This window comes from Anoplolepis gracilipes, chromosome 10 (genome assembly GCF_047496725.1).
Source record: "Anoplolepis gracilipes chromosome 10, ASM4749672v1, whole genome shotgun sequence".
Taxonomy (NCBI): Eukaryota; Metazoa; Arthropoda; class Insecta; order Hymenoptera; family Formicidae; genus Anoplolepis; species Anoplolepis gracilipes.
The window spans coordinates 5,193,440-5,211,163 of NC_132979.1; the positions used below are offsets into that span (position 1 = coordinate 5,193,440).

Genomic DNA, 17,724 nt, shown 5'->3' on the forward strand with positions numbered 1-17,724 from the left:
AAAACTGTAAAAAGATGAGCTAATACTGGTATACGAGAACATGCTTTTAAAGCAACGATAAGCGGAAATGCGTTTGAAGCACGTAACGGCGATACATCTATTATGCGAACTAATGCTTTTAAACATTCACAGCGTTTTGCAAGGCTTTTCGCGCGTCTACCGGATATACGCTGATAAACGACACTTCCCGAAAGAAGATATGCATACAAAGTGACTCGATACTGTCGGCAGACAATGTAATGCCAGATTTTTTGACAAATTTTCGAAGCCAACTTACAGAAATTTTGAAAAAAGAAGACTGTTTTCTTTTTCAAAAAAAAGGACGTATTTTTTTGAATTTTTAATATTATCTTTATTTTGTAGAAACAAACATACATACATTTGAATAATTAATAAATTTCCTCCTCAAAATTTAGATTATACGAAAAATTAATTGAGAAATTTAATTTTAAATCAATATCTGCGTTGATTAAATATACACTCGCTCATACACGTGTTTCAGTTTGAATCAGCTGACGAACTGTCAAATTACATCTGAACCGTATTTTCCGATAGGTGGTATCATCTACTGTCAGCGAAGAAAACTAAAAAGCAATGCTCTGATGATAAAGAATAGGAGGAGATAATTGTCGATAAGTCCAATGGTATCCGCGCAAGTTCATCGCCGACGTCGATATGTAATAATCAATGTTGAAATTGCGGCTAGGAAGGAAACGGCAGAAGCGAATTCTCTCATCAAACGTGGTTTCAAGACCGTCGACGACAACGATGTGAGAACATTATAATAATTAAAATTATATAACAAGAAATATTGTATAAAGACCAAAATCATATTACAATAAAAAAGAAAAGATAATAAGTTTCTCGTAAAAAAATAAGTGTACACTTATTTTAAAATCGTTTTATATTTTATTAACCAAGCAAATATATTTTTAAATTCAAAATAGAATTCTATTTATCAATTTTATGTGACGTGAAAACAATTTAACACATAAAATATTTACAAAATAAAAAAATATGTATATATGAGGATACACGTGTACATTAAAATTATAAATAAAATAATTTGAATTCTGTGACCTTATATTGTTACAATGTAAATTTAATAATTAACAATTTAAATAAACAAAGACGGAGTGCGTATTACTGTTGCCTTCTGGTTCTCTTAGGTACCGTGAGAATGCTCGCTCAAAAAATCGCGCGCCAATTGTCGCAAATTAATAAGCCTCGAAAATCAAATTAAAACTCTTTCTTACCAATTGTGTCATTAGCACAATTTTTCACAAACACGTCAAGAAGTATAAAAGAATTATCATGTACAATAATTATTGTTTATATTGGAATTAAGAGAAAATGTTTCTTCATCCCGATTAATTAGAATATTAGAAGATTACGGCGTAATCTTTTCTTATCCTAATCTTTTGAGGAGAAGAAATCTTGCTTGATCCCAAGGGTATCCAATGACATCACTTAAACTACTGTATTTCGTTGAAAAACAACGTTTCCACAAGAGAGACTTTCTTTTGCAAAAAGAAAATATGGTGTAAAAAATAAAAAATATTTTTGAACGAAAACGATTAAATTATTTGCATAATAATTATAATACAATTATGCGCTGTCCTAAAAAAAGATAATTTTGCTCAGGCGAAATATGTATGCGCATTCATTTATGTATTTATTTATATATTGCGAGCAAACGCATAAGTATATAATTTCTCGGAATAACAGATCGATCCTGCAGATTCAGTTTAGACAAGTTCGTGCGAGGATACCTCATCGTCGAAAAACGGATCGGCATCGACGTTCACTAAACCAAAAAAATACAAGTTAGAGTCCTTTTAGTTTTTTAACACGATAGTGTACGTACTTACATGTTTTAGAGAATCTGTAGTATTTTTCTATACGTCCTCTCTCGCTCATGATAGGCACGTTGCACGATCATTGCGTATATGGAAATAACATTTGCCGCATTCGTTGTAACGATCGCGATCGTGAGACTGATGTTTACGCGAGAAATAAAATGATAATACAATTATTTTTTATTCTTATCATTTTATTGTAGAGTTATGTGCGATGTTCTAAGTTGCAAAGAAAAAAGGAAAAAAAAGTATTAATTTTTACACGTACATCTCGTACAATACGTCGCAATGTCGCTCGTGATAGCAACTTGATTTTACTGTCACTTTCAGTGATAAATGATTGTATTGGAAGTATTTAAAATTTAAAGCGACGTAAAAAATTGCCCTGAAAGTTTATGAAACGAAAAACACGCGGCCCAGACATTTCTTCGCATTTTAGCAATCGTTTAAAATCGTGCGCGTTCCAGAATGGTTTTAAATATATTTTTTATTTCAATATTTATAGCATAACATTCGAATGTGACAAATGCCCAATCATTGTTTGAGAAATATAAATTCTTTACTCATATTTATCTGCATCTCGTTACTTAGATCCATTAACATATGTCTCCTTTCAGGAAGAAGAAAATCAAACGTAAGCCCAATCGATATTTTATTGAAAAGAAATAACTTATCATTTTTAAATACACACACAGTATTCTTTTTCTTAATTATATATTTTTAATTATCTTGAATATTTAAATCTCAGAAATTTTTTAGAATCGAAATTTTCTTCAAAGAAAATTTTCTAAAACTTTGTTTAATGTTTTACGTAACATCTGTAATTAAATTTCGGTAATTTCAATTTATAAAAGAAATTCTCAAGAGATAAATATTGCATTAGTCCAAATGCGTCACTCAGTTACAATTTATTCATGATTTTGCGTTAAATCACGAGAAATATTTTGTCGCGTTGTCATTTGTCATTACTTCTTCTTTTAGTCAAAAACTAAACATAGCCGAAGTCGAAAGTCTCTAAGTGCACTTATTTGTGACGTTCCGTATTAACTTTTAATTTATCATGAATCAAAACAATGAAATTGAAATAAATAATACACCAATACAAAAATTCTACGCAGGACAGTCAATTCTCATTACAGGTATTTATTATATAAATATAAATAAATAAAGTGAAAGTTCGCTTTTAAGATAATTAAGATTGAAAATGTAATAAAAATAAAGATTGCCACATAGTAACTAATGTATGATATTATGACATATAATATGCATCTTATGGTATATGAAATATATATAAATCATTGATATATTATATAAAATATATTATGATAAACATAAATTACTAATAAACATAATAACATTACTAATGAACAACCGATTGTGCGCGTTGTGTGTGTGTGTGTGTGTGTGTGTGTGTGTGTGTGTGTGTGTGTGTGTGTGTGTGTGTGTGGTGTGTGTGTGACAAAAATAATAAATATATTTGTAAAGCAATGTTTATCTCTTTAGAATAAATAAATGGCTTACATAGTCTTCAATTAACTTATACAAAATCTCTCCATCTATAACAAATTAAACATTTTAATAATAATATTAATTTTTTCGCAATCTCACAGAAAAAACTATGAATTATTCTATCTAATTCTGTTTATTTTTAACATAACGAACATAAAGACCTTATTGTTCAGCTTTACACCAAAAGGAACTTGAATTACAATTAATTTACTGTACCATATTATACTAAAGTAAATAAATTATATAAAACCTTTAAAAAAATAAATGACACAATGCATAACATAGCAAGTTTACTCTATTTTTTATATCCTAATTTAATCCTACTTTCCGAACTATATAACTGTTAAATCACAGCCTTTGAAATAATTGTTTTTCTTCCTTTTCTTTTTCTTTTCACATTTTTTTCAAAATTTTCCCTTTTTTCTCTTCTAATTCATTATTCCATAAACTTGTTATACTTTCCTCTCTATTTCTACATAAATCGTTGAACCATTCAATTACATTCTTTTACAAACTATATATTACCCAATCTGCAATTTTTGCTATATCATGTTTCAATAATCTCAAAAAAATTTTATTTCTTACGTTAATTCTAAGTCCATGTTTCTTATTAAACGAAAGCGATAATAATCTTTCTCAAAACACTGATTTTAATTCAAATAATATTGATTAATAATCTTTATAGGTCCTCTCGTAGTTACAGAAAATCTTATTCTCTCCGATTTATATATATTCGAAAAAAAAATTCATACAGCAGAACAAAAATACATTAAAAATTATATACTACTAAAAACAAAATATACAAAAATATAGAATTTATATAAAACTTAAAAATCGTAAATAAATAATTAGCTATAAATGTGAAGTAAAAAAAAAAAAATAAAAACTAGACATAAGTAGATAATCTAAAAAAAAAAAAAACAATCTTTTCAGTAAAAATATAACTATACCTAATCATATATGCACAATATACATTATACAACGTTTATACATACATATTACTGTTTAGACTTATGTTTCTATTTTCTTCTATAGGTAGTACCGGGTTTCTAGGAAAGGTGTTAGTTGAAAAATTGTTACGAAGTTGTCCCGATATATCTACAATATATCTACTGATACGTTCAAAAAAAAACAAGTGCCTAGAAAGCCGACTGAATGACATATTTGAAAATCCGGTGAGTTTTCTAACGAATTTATTATGTTACTACTAAAGAACATTAAGGTGTACGTTTATACGTTGCTACGTGAATCTATAATCTATAATCTGCAGATGTACAATCGACTAAATAAGGAAATGCCAAATTTTCGTGAGAAAGTCGTACCGCTTATAGTAGATTTTAATGCAGAAGACTTAGGACTGTCTGAAAATGATAAGGATATGCTGATGCGTAAGGTAAATAATTTAAATTGCTTTTATTCTCTTACATAATTGTATAATTTTATTCAATGCAAAGAATAAGTTATCGTATACTTATGAAATATATATTCCACACGAGCTTTATTTTTAACTATTAAAATAATAAAAACTAACTCTTTTTTATATATTTTTACTATTATACTATAATAATATATTAGAGAAATTCTTGTTATATTTACTTTATATTGTAGGTGTCTATAGTTTTCCACTTGGCAGCGACTGTAAATTTCAAGGAGAAAATGAAAACTGCTGTGACAATAAACGTTGTTGCTACAAATATTATTTTAAACATCGCTAAACAGATGCCAAACTTAAAGGTAATACCTTTTTTGTCAATAAATATTAATGTAAGATATATCATAAAAATTATTAATTTTTATGAATTTTGAAAAAGTAATTAAATCAATATTGACATTTATATTGCAGTCATTCATTTATGTCTCGACTTTATATGCAAACTGCCACGTAAAACATATAGAAGAACGTTTTTATACGTATCCCATTAATCACAGAAATCTTATTACATTGACGCGTGATTTACCCGAAAACATAATTGATGAACAGTTAGCTAAGTGCGTATTCTTTTCATTTTCGATATATAATAAATTTCCTATGTGAAATTTAACGTTTTAAATAAATTAAAGTTATTATAATATAATAAATTATTGTTTTGAGATAGAATCTCTTCATCATGGCCGAATACATATACATTTACAAAAGCCATTGCGGAAGCACTTCTCAGAGAAGAAAGCGAAAACTTACCGATTGGGATATTTCGACCTGCGATTGGTGAGGAATTTAATTAATTTATTGTGTTCATTTTTTGCTTATTAAAATTTCTTAAAATTATATACATTTTCATATTATGTTGTATAAAGAATATGTGCGAAATATACAATCAATTTCAGCTTTATTATAGATTTATATCATATATATAATCTTGAATATTATCTTACTTATAAAAAAAACACACATTACATATTTAAAAGAGATATATCCATGTCTTCTGTCTATGTACAATACAAAAATGTAATTATTGATACTTGTAACAAATAAATTATCATATAGTACCATTGCAAAAAAATTAAATTTTAAAGTGATAACCTAACATAAAATCGCAAAAAATATTGCAGATAACTATTAAAGCGAAAGTAATTGCAAAAAATAATAAATATTTTTTTCAGTCACGCCCATCGCTAGAGAACCGATCGTTGGATGGGGTGATAACTTATATGGACCAGTCGGCAGTACATTATACACAATACTCGGTTTCATAAGAATTCAATGGTGTGATCCCAATATTTCAGCGAATTTGGTGCCTGTCGATTTTACTGTGAACGCTTTAATTGCTAGTGCATGGGATGTCTCTAATCAATGCAGGTGATATAATTAAATATCATGAAGAAACAGATTTATTTATTAAGGATGGTACATTTCATAAGCAATTTTGATATTAATTGCTGTCATCGTATATTAAATATAGATATCAATCTCAGGCCCAACTTTAGTCTTTAATTTTCTCTAAAAAAAAAATCACGAGTTATTTTACATATAATTTATACTTTACATTTGCATATCATTTTGACGCTTTTAGTAGATTGACGTCATACATGTGCGATAAAATAATTAACTCTTTACGTAATTAAATAAATTGATTACATTAAATAAAAATATATTCAAACGCATTACTTATGGTTGATGGGCGGATTTTATGAAACATGTTTGAATTTTTATAGGAGAGGCAAAGATATGCTAATTTACAATTACATATCGGCCAATGCGTTAACTTGGATCGAATACATCAATAAAATACTCTGCATAAATCAGAACTATCCTTTGAAAGATTCTACGTGGTTTCCATTTATTATTTTAATATCACAAGAGATGCCATATAAAATTTGCACTTGGTTCTGTCATTTGCTTCCGGCCTTTCTTGTAGATACTGTAAGAATATGTATAGGTCGTCGCCCGAGGTTTGTAGAAACATAAATAAATATTAATTATTCGATTGCAATTATATTTAATAGTTTGTCTTAAAACTGCATAGCTACTTACATGTAGAAAAAAACTTCTTTAGATTTTATAAAATTTGTGCTTGATATAGTCAAAAAAACTACAATAGTTTATTTGGAAAAACTAACAACACTATTTGATTTTTAAAATTAAACATATCTTATAATATTATTAAATTCGACGAAATAATACTTTCTTCAGTCAATAAAAATAATGTTGTGTATAAGATAATGTTGTTTGAATAAAATAAATAATAATAAATAAATAAATTCTAACAAATTATTAAGACAGATCGTTCTCTCTGTATATATAAAATATGACAAATCGCTTAATAACATTATATATATTTCAGAATGTGGAAATTGTATGGTAAAATACATAAAGCTATAGAATCAATTGGATATTTTTCAACTAAGACATGGAATTACACCGATGATAATGTTCAAACGATGTGGAATCTTTTGAATAAAAGAGATCAGGAATTATTTTTATTCAATATGAAGGAATTTGACTGGACCAAATATCTCACTGATTTTCACAAAGGCATACGTCTTTATTTATTAAAAGAAGATGACAGTAATTTAGAAGCCAGTCGTATCAATTATAAAAGGTAAAAAATTTCTTTTACATTTTTATCAGAGCTAATTTTGTTTTTAATATAAAGATTAACTTTCTCTTAAGAACAAATCATGAATTTTAGGCTTTACTGGGCGCACCAAATACTTAAAACTGTGTTTATCTTTTCCATTCTCTGGATTATTTGGAATATATTCGTTAAAATATTTGAATCTATTTAAATGTTTGAAGGTATTATATGTTTATTTCTATGTACGTTTTAGTTTATTAATGTTATATTAATGTTATATTAGTATGTACAATTTTGTTTTACATACATGACTAGAAGTTTAAATTTTTATATTTATTTATTTCTTGAAAATAGTTATGCTTTAACTTGTCTTTGGTTTTTATAATTATTAAAATTTAATATTAGTTGTCACACTTTTTTGCCAATCCAGCGTGTGTAGTTATTAAATAAAATGTAATAATGTTTAACTATATTATTTAAAAAATACATTCTTCGTCTTTTCTTTATTTTCATCTCCTTTAATATAATAATAAGATTTTGTTAAATTATTTATCAGATGTTCTTTATATAGATTCTTTACCTCTTACATTAATCAAGTTAACGTAATATATAGTTGCAGGAATTATCAATTCATCTATTATTATTAAATAATTTTGTTTTTTGCATTACATAAGAATCGATGAATGTTTCGTAGATTCCGTTATCGACACTATATTTCTTTTTAATTTTAAAACTGTAAAAAGATCATTAACTTACATACAAAAACATCCTTTAAAGGAACAATAAACAAAAATTCATTTCAACACGTAACAGTGATAAATCTATTATGCAGCATGATGCTGTTCACAATGTTTGGAAGGCTTCTCGCGCATCTACCGGATATATGCTGATAAACACTTTTCGAAATCAAACTTAAAAATTTTTAAACAAGAAAGCTCTTCTCTCTTTCAAAAAAAGCGCGTGTTTGAATTTTTAATATTAACTTTATTTTGGAGAAACAAACACACATACATTTGAACTAAAATTTCTCCACAAAATTTAGATTATATGAGAAAATTAATTTCAAATCAATATATCTGCGTTAAACACACACTCGCTCAGTTTGAATCAGCTGACGAGCTGTCAAATTGCATTTGCATTTGCAACGTTTTTTCCGATGGGTCTTATCTACTGTCAGCAGAGGAAATTAAGAAGTATCGCTTTGATGATAAAAAATGAGAAAAGATAATCACCGATAAGTCCAACATTGTGTGCGCGACAGCATCGGCGACGTTGATATTCAATAATCAACGTTGAAACTGCGGCTAACAAAACAGTAGAAGCAAATTTTCTCATCAGGCGCGATTTCAAAACCGACGACAACGACGACGTAAAAACGTTATAATAATTAAAATTATATAACTAATATTTTATAAAGGTCAAAATCATAATACGATAAAAAAGAAAAGATAGTTTCTCGTAAAGAAAAATAGGAAAATTTGAATTCTGTGACCATACATTATTGAAATTTAAATTTGATAGTCATCATGTATGCCTATTTTTTTTACCAAAAACCATCTTCTCTTTTTTATTATATAGGTATGAATTTGTTAAAATTTTAATTTCGTAATCTGTTTTAATCTCTTTAAATAAACAAAGACGGGGTGCATATTACGTTTGCCTTCTGGTTCTCTTAGGTACCGTGAGAATGCTCGTTCGAAAAATTGTATGCAAATTGTCGCAAATTATGAGTCCCGAAAATCAAGTCAAAGCTCCTTTCTTCCAATTGTGTCCTTAGTATGATTTTTCGCTAACATGTCGAGAAGTATAAAAGAATTTTTATATACAATAATCATTGTTTATATCGCGCGGGACTAAGAAAATGTTTCTTCAATCCGATTAATTAGAAGATTACGGCGTAAAATTTTGTGTTCTTAATCCTTTTAACAGAAGATCGCGAAAAAAGAAATGTTGTTTAATCTTTAAGATATCTAATGACATCACTTTGCCTACTGTATTTCATTAAAAAGAAAATATGGTGTAAAAAATAAAAAATATTTTTGAACGAAAACGATTAAATTATTTGCATAATAATTATAATACGATTATGCGCTGTCCTAAAAAAAGATAATTTTGCTCAGGCGAAATATGTATGCGCATTCATCTATGTATTTATTTATATATTGCGAGCAAGCGCATAAGTATATAATTTCTCGGAATAACAGATCGATCCTGCAGATTCAGTTTAGACAAGTTCGTGCGAGGATACCTCATCGTCGAAAAACGGATCGGCATCGACGTTCACTAAACCAAAAAAATACAAGTTAGAGTCCTTTTAGTTTTTTAACACGATAGTGTACGTACTTACATGTTTTAGAGAATCTGTAGTATTTTTCTATACGTCCTCTCTCGCTCATGATAGGCACGTTGCACGATCATTGCGTATATGGAAATAACATTTGCCGCATTCGTTGTAACGATCGCGATCGTGAGACTGATGTTTACGCGAGAAATAAAATGATAATACAATTATTTTTTATTCTTATCATTTTATTGTAGAGTTATGTGCGATGTTCTAAGTTGCAAAAAAAAAAGGAAAAAAAAGTATTAATTTTTACACGTACATATCGCGCATGATGATCTTTTACTTGATTTTACTGTCACCTTTAGTGATGAATAAATGTATTATGAGCATTTAAATTCAAATTTGATGCAAAGAATTGCCCTGAAGTTCATGGAACGAAAAACACGCGGCCTAATTCGCGTTTTATGGCAAACGCTTGAAATCGTGCGCGTTGCAGAATAGTTTCGAATATATTTTTTATTTCGATATTTATAGCGTAACACTAGGATGTGACAAGTGCTCAATCATTGTTTGAGGAATATAAATTCTTTACCAAACGTAATTTCAATCGATATTTTATAGAAAAAAAATAATTTATCATTTTTAAATACACACACAATATTCTTTTTCTCAATTATAATTTTAATTATTTCATATATTTAAATCAAAAATTTTAATTTTTATTTTAATAATAAATATATTAGCCATGTTTTAGAATCGAATTTTTCTTTATAGAAGATTTTCCAACTTTCCTCAATGTTTTACTGAAACGTAACATTTGTGATTAAATCTTGGTAATTCTAATTTATAAAGATTTCTTGAGGCATTAATATTGCATTAGTCTACTTGCGTAACTCATTGTCAGTTGCAATTTATTCATCTAATTTCGCATTAAGCAACGAGAAACTTGTTAGTGTTACACTGTCATTAGTTATTACTTCTTCTTCTAGTCAACAACTAAAAATAGCTGAAGTCGAAAGTCTCCAGGTGCACTTATTTTTGTGACTCTCCGTATTAACTTTTAACTAATCATGGATCAAAACAATGAAATTGAAATAAATAAAACACCAATACAAAAATTCTACGCAGGACAGTCAATTCTCATTACAGGTATTTATTATATAAACATAACTGAATAAAGTGAAAGTTGACTTTTAAGATAATTAAGATTAAAAATGTAATAAAAATAAAAACTGCCACATAGTAACCAACGTATGATATTATGACATATAATTTGCATCTTATGGTATATGAAATATATATAAATTATTGATATATGAAATATATATATATATATCATTGATATATAAAACATATTATGATAAACATAAATTACTAATTAAGAACAATAAATTATAAACGGCAATAGAGAGCAAAAGAACGTGAACTGATAAACGAGTTAGGTTATAATTAACAAATCATATAATTAATAAACAAAGTAAGGTGTATTATAATTAATATCAGAAATAAATAAATTCAGTGCTCTCTTAAATATAAACTAAAGTATAAAATGTAAACGGCGATAGAGAGCAAAAATGTGTCCTGACTAAGGTAAATACACTCAATCTATGATAAAATAAATAACAAAGTTTGAGTATAATGGATTATTTATCCACTAATCTTACATATATCTTAACATGTTCAAGTAATAAATCACTTACAAAAAATTTTTTGAAAAATCGCAACCCGCAAATTTACAAAATCGGAGATATTATAAAAGAATAGAATTAATTACTTAAAATGCGTACGTTTCGAGCTCAATTTTGAGTCTTCTTCAGCGCTATGATTACATACAATAATAAGAATTTTTATGGAACGGGAAATGTAAACAATAAATTAAATATAAAGATGTAGTTAAGCTATCAACTTAATTATTCTGGATCGTCTCTGAAGGGTGTTTTTATAATGATTTTGGCAGTCATGAGTCAACTTTACATAAAAAATCACTAACCTGATAATATTGTACAAGAATAAGCAGTGACCGTTGAAATCAGTGAAAATATTGAAGTTTTTCATGTAAAACAAAATAAAACACTCTGTATTATCACTATTCGATATATGTTGGGAAGTCACTCACATACGATATTCTGTGACGGTTGATAATAATTAGTTGACTCAAATCCGTGTACTGCGGAGGACGTTCCTCTAATGTCAAAAAACGGTGCGAGTTTCGTGTTTATATAATGTTATTCCCACCACTATATTTTTGGAAGAGTATTGACAATATCTTGATAAACACTCGGTAGATTTTCTGTGTCCGTTTGTAAATTCAGCCCATTCCTTTGTCTTTTTATAAATAGCATCTCAGAGATAAGCTTCTTAGTATAAAATGAATTACCCTCTTAGTATTAATGAATTATATAATACTTGATGAAACCCCATTTTATACTAAAAGGCTTATCTCTGAGATGCTGTTTATCAAAAGACAAAGGAACGGTCTAAAATTTACAAATTGACACGGAAAATTTACCCAGTGTCTATCATGATATTGTCAATACTCTTCCAAAAATCTAGTGATGGGAACACATTATATAAACACGTAACTTGTTATTGTGCTTTGACATTATCCGAGCGAACTTCACAGTACACGAGTCAACAATTTATTACCAACCGACACTAAATATTGTTAATGAGTGAGTGAGCGCCTATTAGTTATTGACTACTGATTATTAAGTCATAAGTTACTTTCGTTTAAACATCACTTATTTAGAGATTTCAACGATCATTGTTATTCACATACAATATTATCAGGTCAGTGATTTTTTTTTTTTTTTTTTTTTTTTTTTTTGTAATGTTGACTCTGATGTATGTCACATCTTTAAAAAATACCCATCGGAGACGGTCCAAACAACCAAGATAATAGCTTTATTACACTTATATTTATAATTTATTATTAATAATTCTCGTTACACTAAAACTTTACATTTATATTTTAATTATTGCGCTGAGGAAGACTCAAAAATGAGCTCGAAACGTCCGCATTCGAAATATATTTAATTGTATTTTAATTTATCTTAACATTTATCGTTTTAATATCTTTGGTTAGGTAACGAAGCGAAAATACGATATATAATTACAATATTAGTGATTTATTATTAGAGATTATTGCGACATAATTATATGATTTGTTAATTATCACCTAACTCATTTATCAGTACACGTTCTTTTGCTCTCTATTGCCGTTTATAATTTATTGTTCTTAATTTATATTTAAGAGAGCACTGATTTCATTTATTTATATAAATTACTAATAAACATAAATTGCTAATAAACATAATAACATTACTAATAAACAACCGATTGTGCGCGTTTGTGTGTGTGTATGTGTGTTGTGTATGTGTGTTGTGTGTATTGTGCGTGTGTGTGTTGTGTGTGTGTGTATGTGTATATATGTGTGTAACGAAAATAATAAATATATTTGTTAAGCAACATTTATTTCTTTAGAATAAATAAAATGCTTACATTATCTTTATTTAAGCTATAGAAAATCTTTCTATTGATAACAAATTAAGCTTTCTAATTATAATATCATTTTCTTTCGCAATCTCACAGAGGAAACTATAAATTATTCTATCTAATTCTATTTATTTTTAGCATAACGAATATAAAGACTTTATTGTTTAGCTTTAGCCAAAAAACGATCTGGATTACAATTAATTTATTATACCATATTATACTAAACTAAATAAACCATATAAAACCTTTAACAAAATAAATAACACAATAAATGACACAATGCATTATGTATCATGTTTTCTCTATTTTTTATATTCTAATTTAATCCTGCTTTTCGAATTATATAACTAATAATTCACAGCCTTATAGATAATTTTCTTTCTTCAACTTTTTTTTTTCTTTTCATAATTTTTTCAAAGTTCTTCCTTTTTTCTCTTCTAATTCATCATTCCATAAACTTGCTATTCTTTCCTCTCTATTTCTACCTAAATCATTGAACCATTCATTTACATTCTTTAACTCTATATTATCTTTATCCAATCTGCGGAACCTTCAAATTTTATTATTTTCTTCTTTCCAATATTTATTTCTTTCTTTCATATTCCCACATCTTACTCTTACTAAAGCTCATATTTTATTCTTAAATCTACGTCTATCTAAAATCTCATTCTTTAAATATCCGAGCTTATTTATCATTAATCCTATTGCTTTATACTTATTATTATGCTTTGCATCTTTTATCCTAGCCTCTTCCATTTGCCTCCGAATATATTTCTCCCTTTCTCGCATCTTACTTTCTATATTAACACTTACGGTACACACCGTACATTTCACAATATACGATACATAGGGGGCCGATTGTGACTTCGATCGGTTCTTTTGCTATGACTTTACTTAGAATTAATTTTTTTGACATTAATCATACATTATTCGAAACTTTAGACTTTAACGAGTGTGTTCATTGATATGAGAGTTATAGTTTTCATGTGAGAAAGCCTAGAAGTAAGCATTCGGAATAACGTCGAAAAAATGTCATTTTTTATATTAAGAGTTTTATCCTATATAAGATATTGTAACAGAAAAAAATCGGATATAATCTTAAGTAGAAGTCAAAAGTAGAAGTTTCATACATGAAAAAAATTATTATAACTTTGTTGCAAAAAGTTGAATTATTCCGAAGAATTAAGGTGACATTTTTCATTGAGAGAGCTATGAATTATTCTATCTAATTCTATTTATTTTTGACGTATCGAATGAATTTATTGATATGTTAAAAATGACCAGAATTAGAGATGTGTGTCTGAAAATTAGTCATGTCATGCTCTTCACAAATCTTTCCTATACACAAAATAAAATGTTCTACTTATCTAGAATATAAATAAGCTAAAAATATTGCGCAGTCAAATTAACCGTATAGTTAAAATTGAGTGCGACAATCGTAAACTTTTGTTAAATAATGACGCACATAAATTATATGCATTATATCGCAAAGTCATAAGGTTAAATCTGGTTTGTTCATACATACACGCTAATTTTTCCTTTGCTATATCATGTGTCAATAATCTCAACAGAATTTTATTACTTATGTTAATTCTAAATCCATGTTTCTTATTAAACAAAAGCGAGAATAATCTTTCTCACAGCACTGATTCTAATTCAGATAATATTGATTAATAATCTTTCTTGGTCCTCTCGAGGTTACACACAGTGACTCTCATTCTCTCCAATTTATATTCGATACAGAAATTTCATACAGCAGAACAAAAATACATTAAAAATAAATACCACTAAAAAACAAAATATAAAAATATAGAATTTATATAAAACTTAGAAATCATAAATAAATAATTAGTTATAATTGTGATGAAAAAAAATTAAAAATAGATATAAGTAGATAATCTAAGCAAAACAATCTTTTCAGTATAAATATAACTATATCTAATCATATATGCACACTATACATTATACAACGTTTATACATAGATATTACTGTATAGATTTATTTTTCTATTTTCTTCTATAGGTAGTACCGGGTTTCTAGGAAAGGTGTTAGTTGAAAAATTGTTACGCAGTTGTCCTGATATTTCTACAATGTATCTACTGATACGTTCGAATAAAAACAAGTGTCCTGAAAGCCGACTGAATGACATATTTGAAAATCCGGTTAGTAGCCTAACAAATTCATTATGTTACTGCAAAAGAGCATTAAGGTGAATATTCAAACGTTGCTACATAAATCTATAATCTGTAGTTGTACAACCGACTAAATAAGGAAATGCCAAATTTTCGTGAGAAAGTCATACCGCTTATAGTAGATTTTAATGCCGAAGACTTAGGACTGTCTGAAAATGATAAGGATCTGCTGATGCGTAAGGTAAATAATTTAAATTTCTTTTATTCTCTTACATAATTGTATAATTTTATTCAATGCAAAGAATAAGTTATCGTATACTTAAGAAATATACATTCCACACGAGCTTAAACTTTTAACTATTAAAATAATAAAAAATAACTCTTTTTTATATATTCTTACTATTATACTATAATAATATATTAGAGAAATTCTTGTTATATTTACTTTATATTGTAGGTGTCTATAGTTTTCCACTTGGCAGCGACTGTACATTTTAAGGAGAAAATGAAAACTGCTGTGACAATAAACGTTGTTGCTACAAATATTATTTTAAACATCGCTAAACATATGCCAAACTTAAAGGTAATACCTTTTTTGTCAATAAATATTAATGTAAGATAATTCATATAAATTACTCATTTTTATGAATTTTGAAAAAGTAATTAAATCAATATTGACATTTATGTTGCAGTCATTCATTCATGTCTCGACTTTATATGCAAACTGCCACCTAAAACATATAGAGGAACGTTTTTATACGTATCCTATTAATCACAAAAATCTTATCACATTGACGCGTGTTTTACCCGAAAACGTAATTGAAGAATATTTAGATATGTGCGTATTTTTTTCATTTTCGATATATAATAAGTTTCCTATGTAAAATATTTAACGTTTTAAATAAATTAAAATTATTATAATATAATAAATTATTGTTCTGAGATAGAATCGCTTCATCATAGCCGAATACATACACATTTACGAAAGCCATTGCGGAAACACTTTTCAGAGAAGAAAGAGGAGATTTACCAATTGGGATATTTCGACCTGCGATAGGTGAGAAATTTAATTAATTATACAAAATTAATTTATTGTGCTAATTTTTTGCTTATTAAAATTTCTTAAAATTATACATTTCTTATAATTATATGATGTTCATATTGTGTTGCACAAAAAATATGTGCAAAATATATATCAAATTCAGCTTTATCATAAATTTATATCGTATATATTATCTTACTTATAAAACAAACATTACATATTCAAAAGAGATATATCCATGTCTTATGTACAATACAAAAATGTAATTATTGATATTTGTAACAAATAAATTATCATATAGTACCATTGCAAAAAAATTAAATTTTAAAGTGATAACCTAACATAAAATCGCAAAAAATATTGCAGATAACTATTAAAGCGAAAGTAATTGCAAAAAATAATAAATATTTTTTTCAGTCATGCCCATCGCTAGAGAACCGATCGTTGGATGGGGTGATAACTTATATGGACCAGTCGGCAGTACATTATACACAATACTCGGTTTCATAAGAATTCAATTGTGTGATCCCAATATTCCAGCGAATTTGGTGCCTGTCGATTTTACTGTGAACGCTTTAATTGCTAGTGCATGGGATGTCTCTAATCAATGCAGGTGATATAATTAAATATCATGAAGAAACAGATTTATTTATTAAGGATGGTACATTTCATAAGCAATTTTGATATTAATTACTGTCATCGTATATTAAATGTAGATATCAATCTCAGTCCTAACTTTAGTCTTTAATTTTTTCTAAAAAAAAAAATTACGAGTTATTTTACATATAATTTATACATTACATTTGCATATCATTTTGACGCTCTTAGTAGATTGACGTCATACATGTGCGATAACATAATCAACTCTTTACATAATTAAATAAATTGATTACATTAAATAAAAATATATTTGAACACACGACTTATGGTTGATGGGCGGATTTTATGAAACATGTTTGAATTTTTATAGGAGAGGCAAAGATATGTTAATTTACAATTACATATCAGCGGCTAATGCGCCAACTTGGATGGAATACGCGAATAAAATACTCTGCATAAATCAGAAATATCCTTTGAAAGATTCTATGTGGTTTCCATTTACTATTTTAATATCACGAGAGATGCCATATAAAATTTGCACTTGGTTCTGTCATTTGCTTCCGGCCTTTCTTGTAGATACTGTAAGAATATGCATAGGTCGTCGCCCGAGGTATTGTAGAAACATAGATGAATATTAATAATTCGATTGCGATTATATTTAATAGTTTGTCTCAAAACTGCATAGCTACTTACATGTAGAAAAAGATTTCTTTAGATTTTATAAAATTTGTGCTTGAAATAGTCGAAAAAACTTGTTATTTGGAAAAACTAATAACATTATATGAT

The 17,724-nt window shown here is 27.5% G+C and overlaps 2 protein-coding genes and 2 long non-coding RNA genes across 9 annotated transcripts; 2 read left to right on the forward strand and 2 right to left on the reverse strand.

Annotated features, from left to right (window-relative positions):
* Nucleotides 1-1,662: 1,662 nt before the first annotated feature.
* Nucleotides 1,663-2,152, reverse strand: LOC140670635 (uncharacterized). Its single transcript, XR_012047601.1, has 2 exons — nt 1,872-2,152; nt 1,663-1,807 (listed from the first exon to the last, which is right to left on the reverse strand). It is a non-coding gene; the product is annotated as an uncharacterized lncRNA (long non-coding RNA).
* Nucleotides 2,153-2,890: 738 nt separating this feature from the next.
* LOC140669973 (putative fatty acyl-CoA reductase CG5065) lies at nt 2,891-7,622 on the forward strand. Its single transcript, XM_072900243.1, has 10 exons — nt 2,891-2,998; nt 4,404-4,543; nt 4,639-4,761; nt 4,977-5,102; nt 5,212-5,357; nt 5,465-5,574; nt 5,970-6,165; nt 6,522-6,758; nt 7,151-7,408; nt 7,499-7,622. Exons 1-10 carry the CDS (start codon nt 2,920-2,922, stop codon nt 7,593-7,595), a joined length of 1,512 nt encoding a protein of 503 aa, XP_072756344.1. The 5' UTR covers nt 2,891-2,919; the 3' UTR covers nt 7,596-7,622.
* Nucleotides 7,623-9,522: 1,900 nt separating this feature from the next.
* On the reverse strand, nt 9,523-11,924 carry LOC140669974 (uncharacterized). Of its 4 annotated transcripts, XR_012047444.1 has the most exons (5): nt 11,659-11,924; nt 10,554-10,732; nt 10,028-10,471; nt 9,732-9,938; nt 9,523-9,667 (listed from the first exon to the last, which is right to left on the reverse strand). It is a non-coding gene; the product is annotated as an uncharacterized lncRNA (long non-coding RNA). The 4 variants fall into 4 exon arrangements; XR_012047443.1 differs by having other exon boundaries at nt 10,028-10,732; XR_012047442.1 differs by lacking the exons at nt 10,028-10,471; nt 10,554-10,732 and having other exon boundaries at nt 11,659-11,865.
* On the forward strand, nt 10,189-16,893 carry LOC140669971 (putative fatty acyl-CoA reductase CG5065). 3 transcript variants are annotated; one of them, XM_072900240.1, is made up of 8 exons: nt 10,189-10,265; nt 10,658-10,817; nt 15,175-15,326; nt 15,415-15,537; nt 15,754-15,879; nt 15,989-16,134; nt 16,244-16,353; nt 16,756-16,893. In XM_072900240.1, exons 2-7 carry the CDS (start codon nt 10,739-10,741, stop codon nt 16,257-16,259), a joined length of 642 nt encoding a protein of 213 aa, XP_072756341.1. In that variant the 5' UTR covers nt 10,189-10,265; nt 10,658-10,738; the 3' UTR covers nt 16,260-16,353; nt 16,756-16,893. The 3 variants fall into 3 exon arrangements, with proteins under 3 accessions (XP_072756341.1, XP_072756342.1, XP_072756343.1); XM_072900241.1 differs by having other exon boundaries at nt 10,248-10,265; nt 15,187-15,326; XM_072900242.1 differs by lacking the exons at nt 10,189-10,265; nt 10,658-10,817 and adding an exon at nt 11,933-12,340 and having other exon boundaries at nt 15,187-15,326.
* The last annotated feature ends 831 nt before the right edge of the window (nt 16,894-17,724 follow it).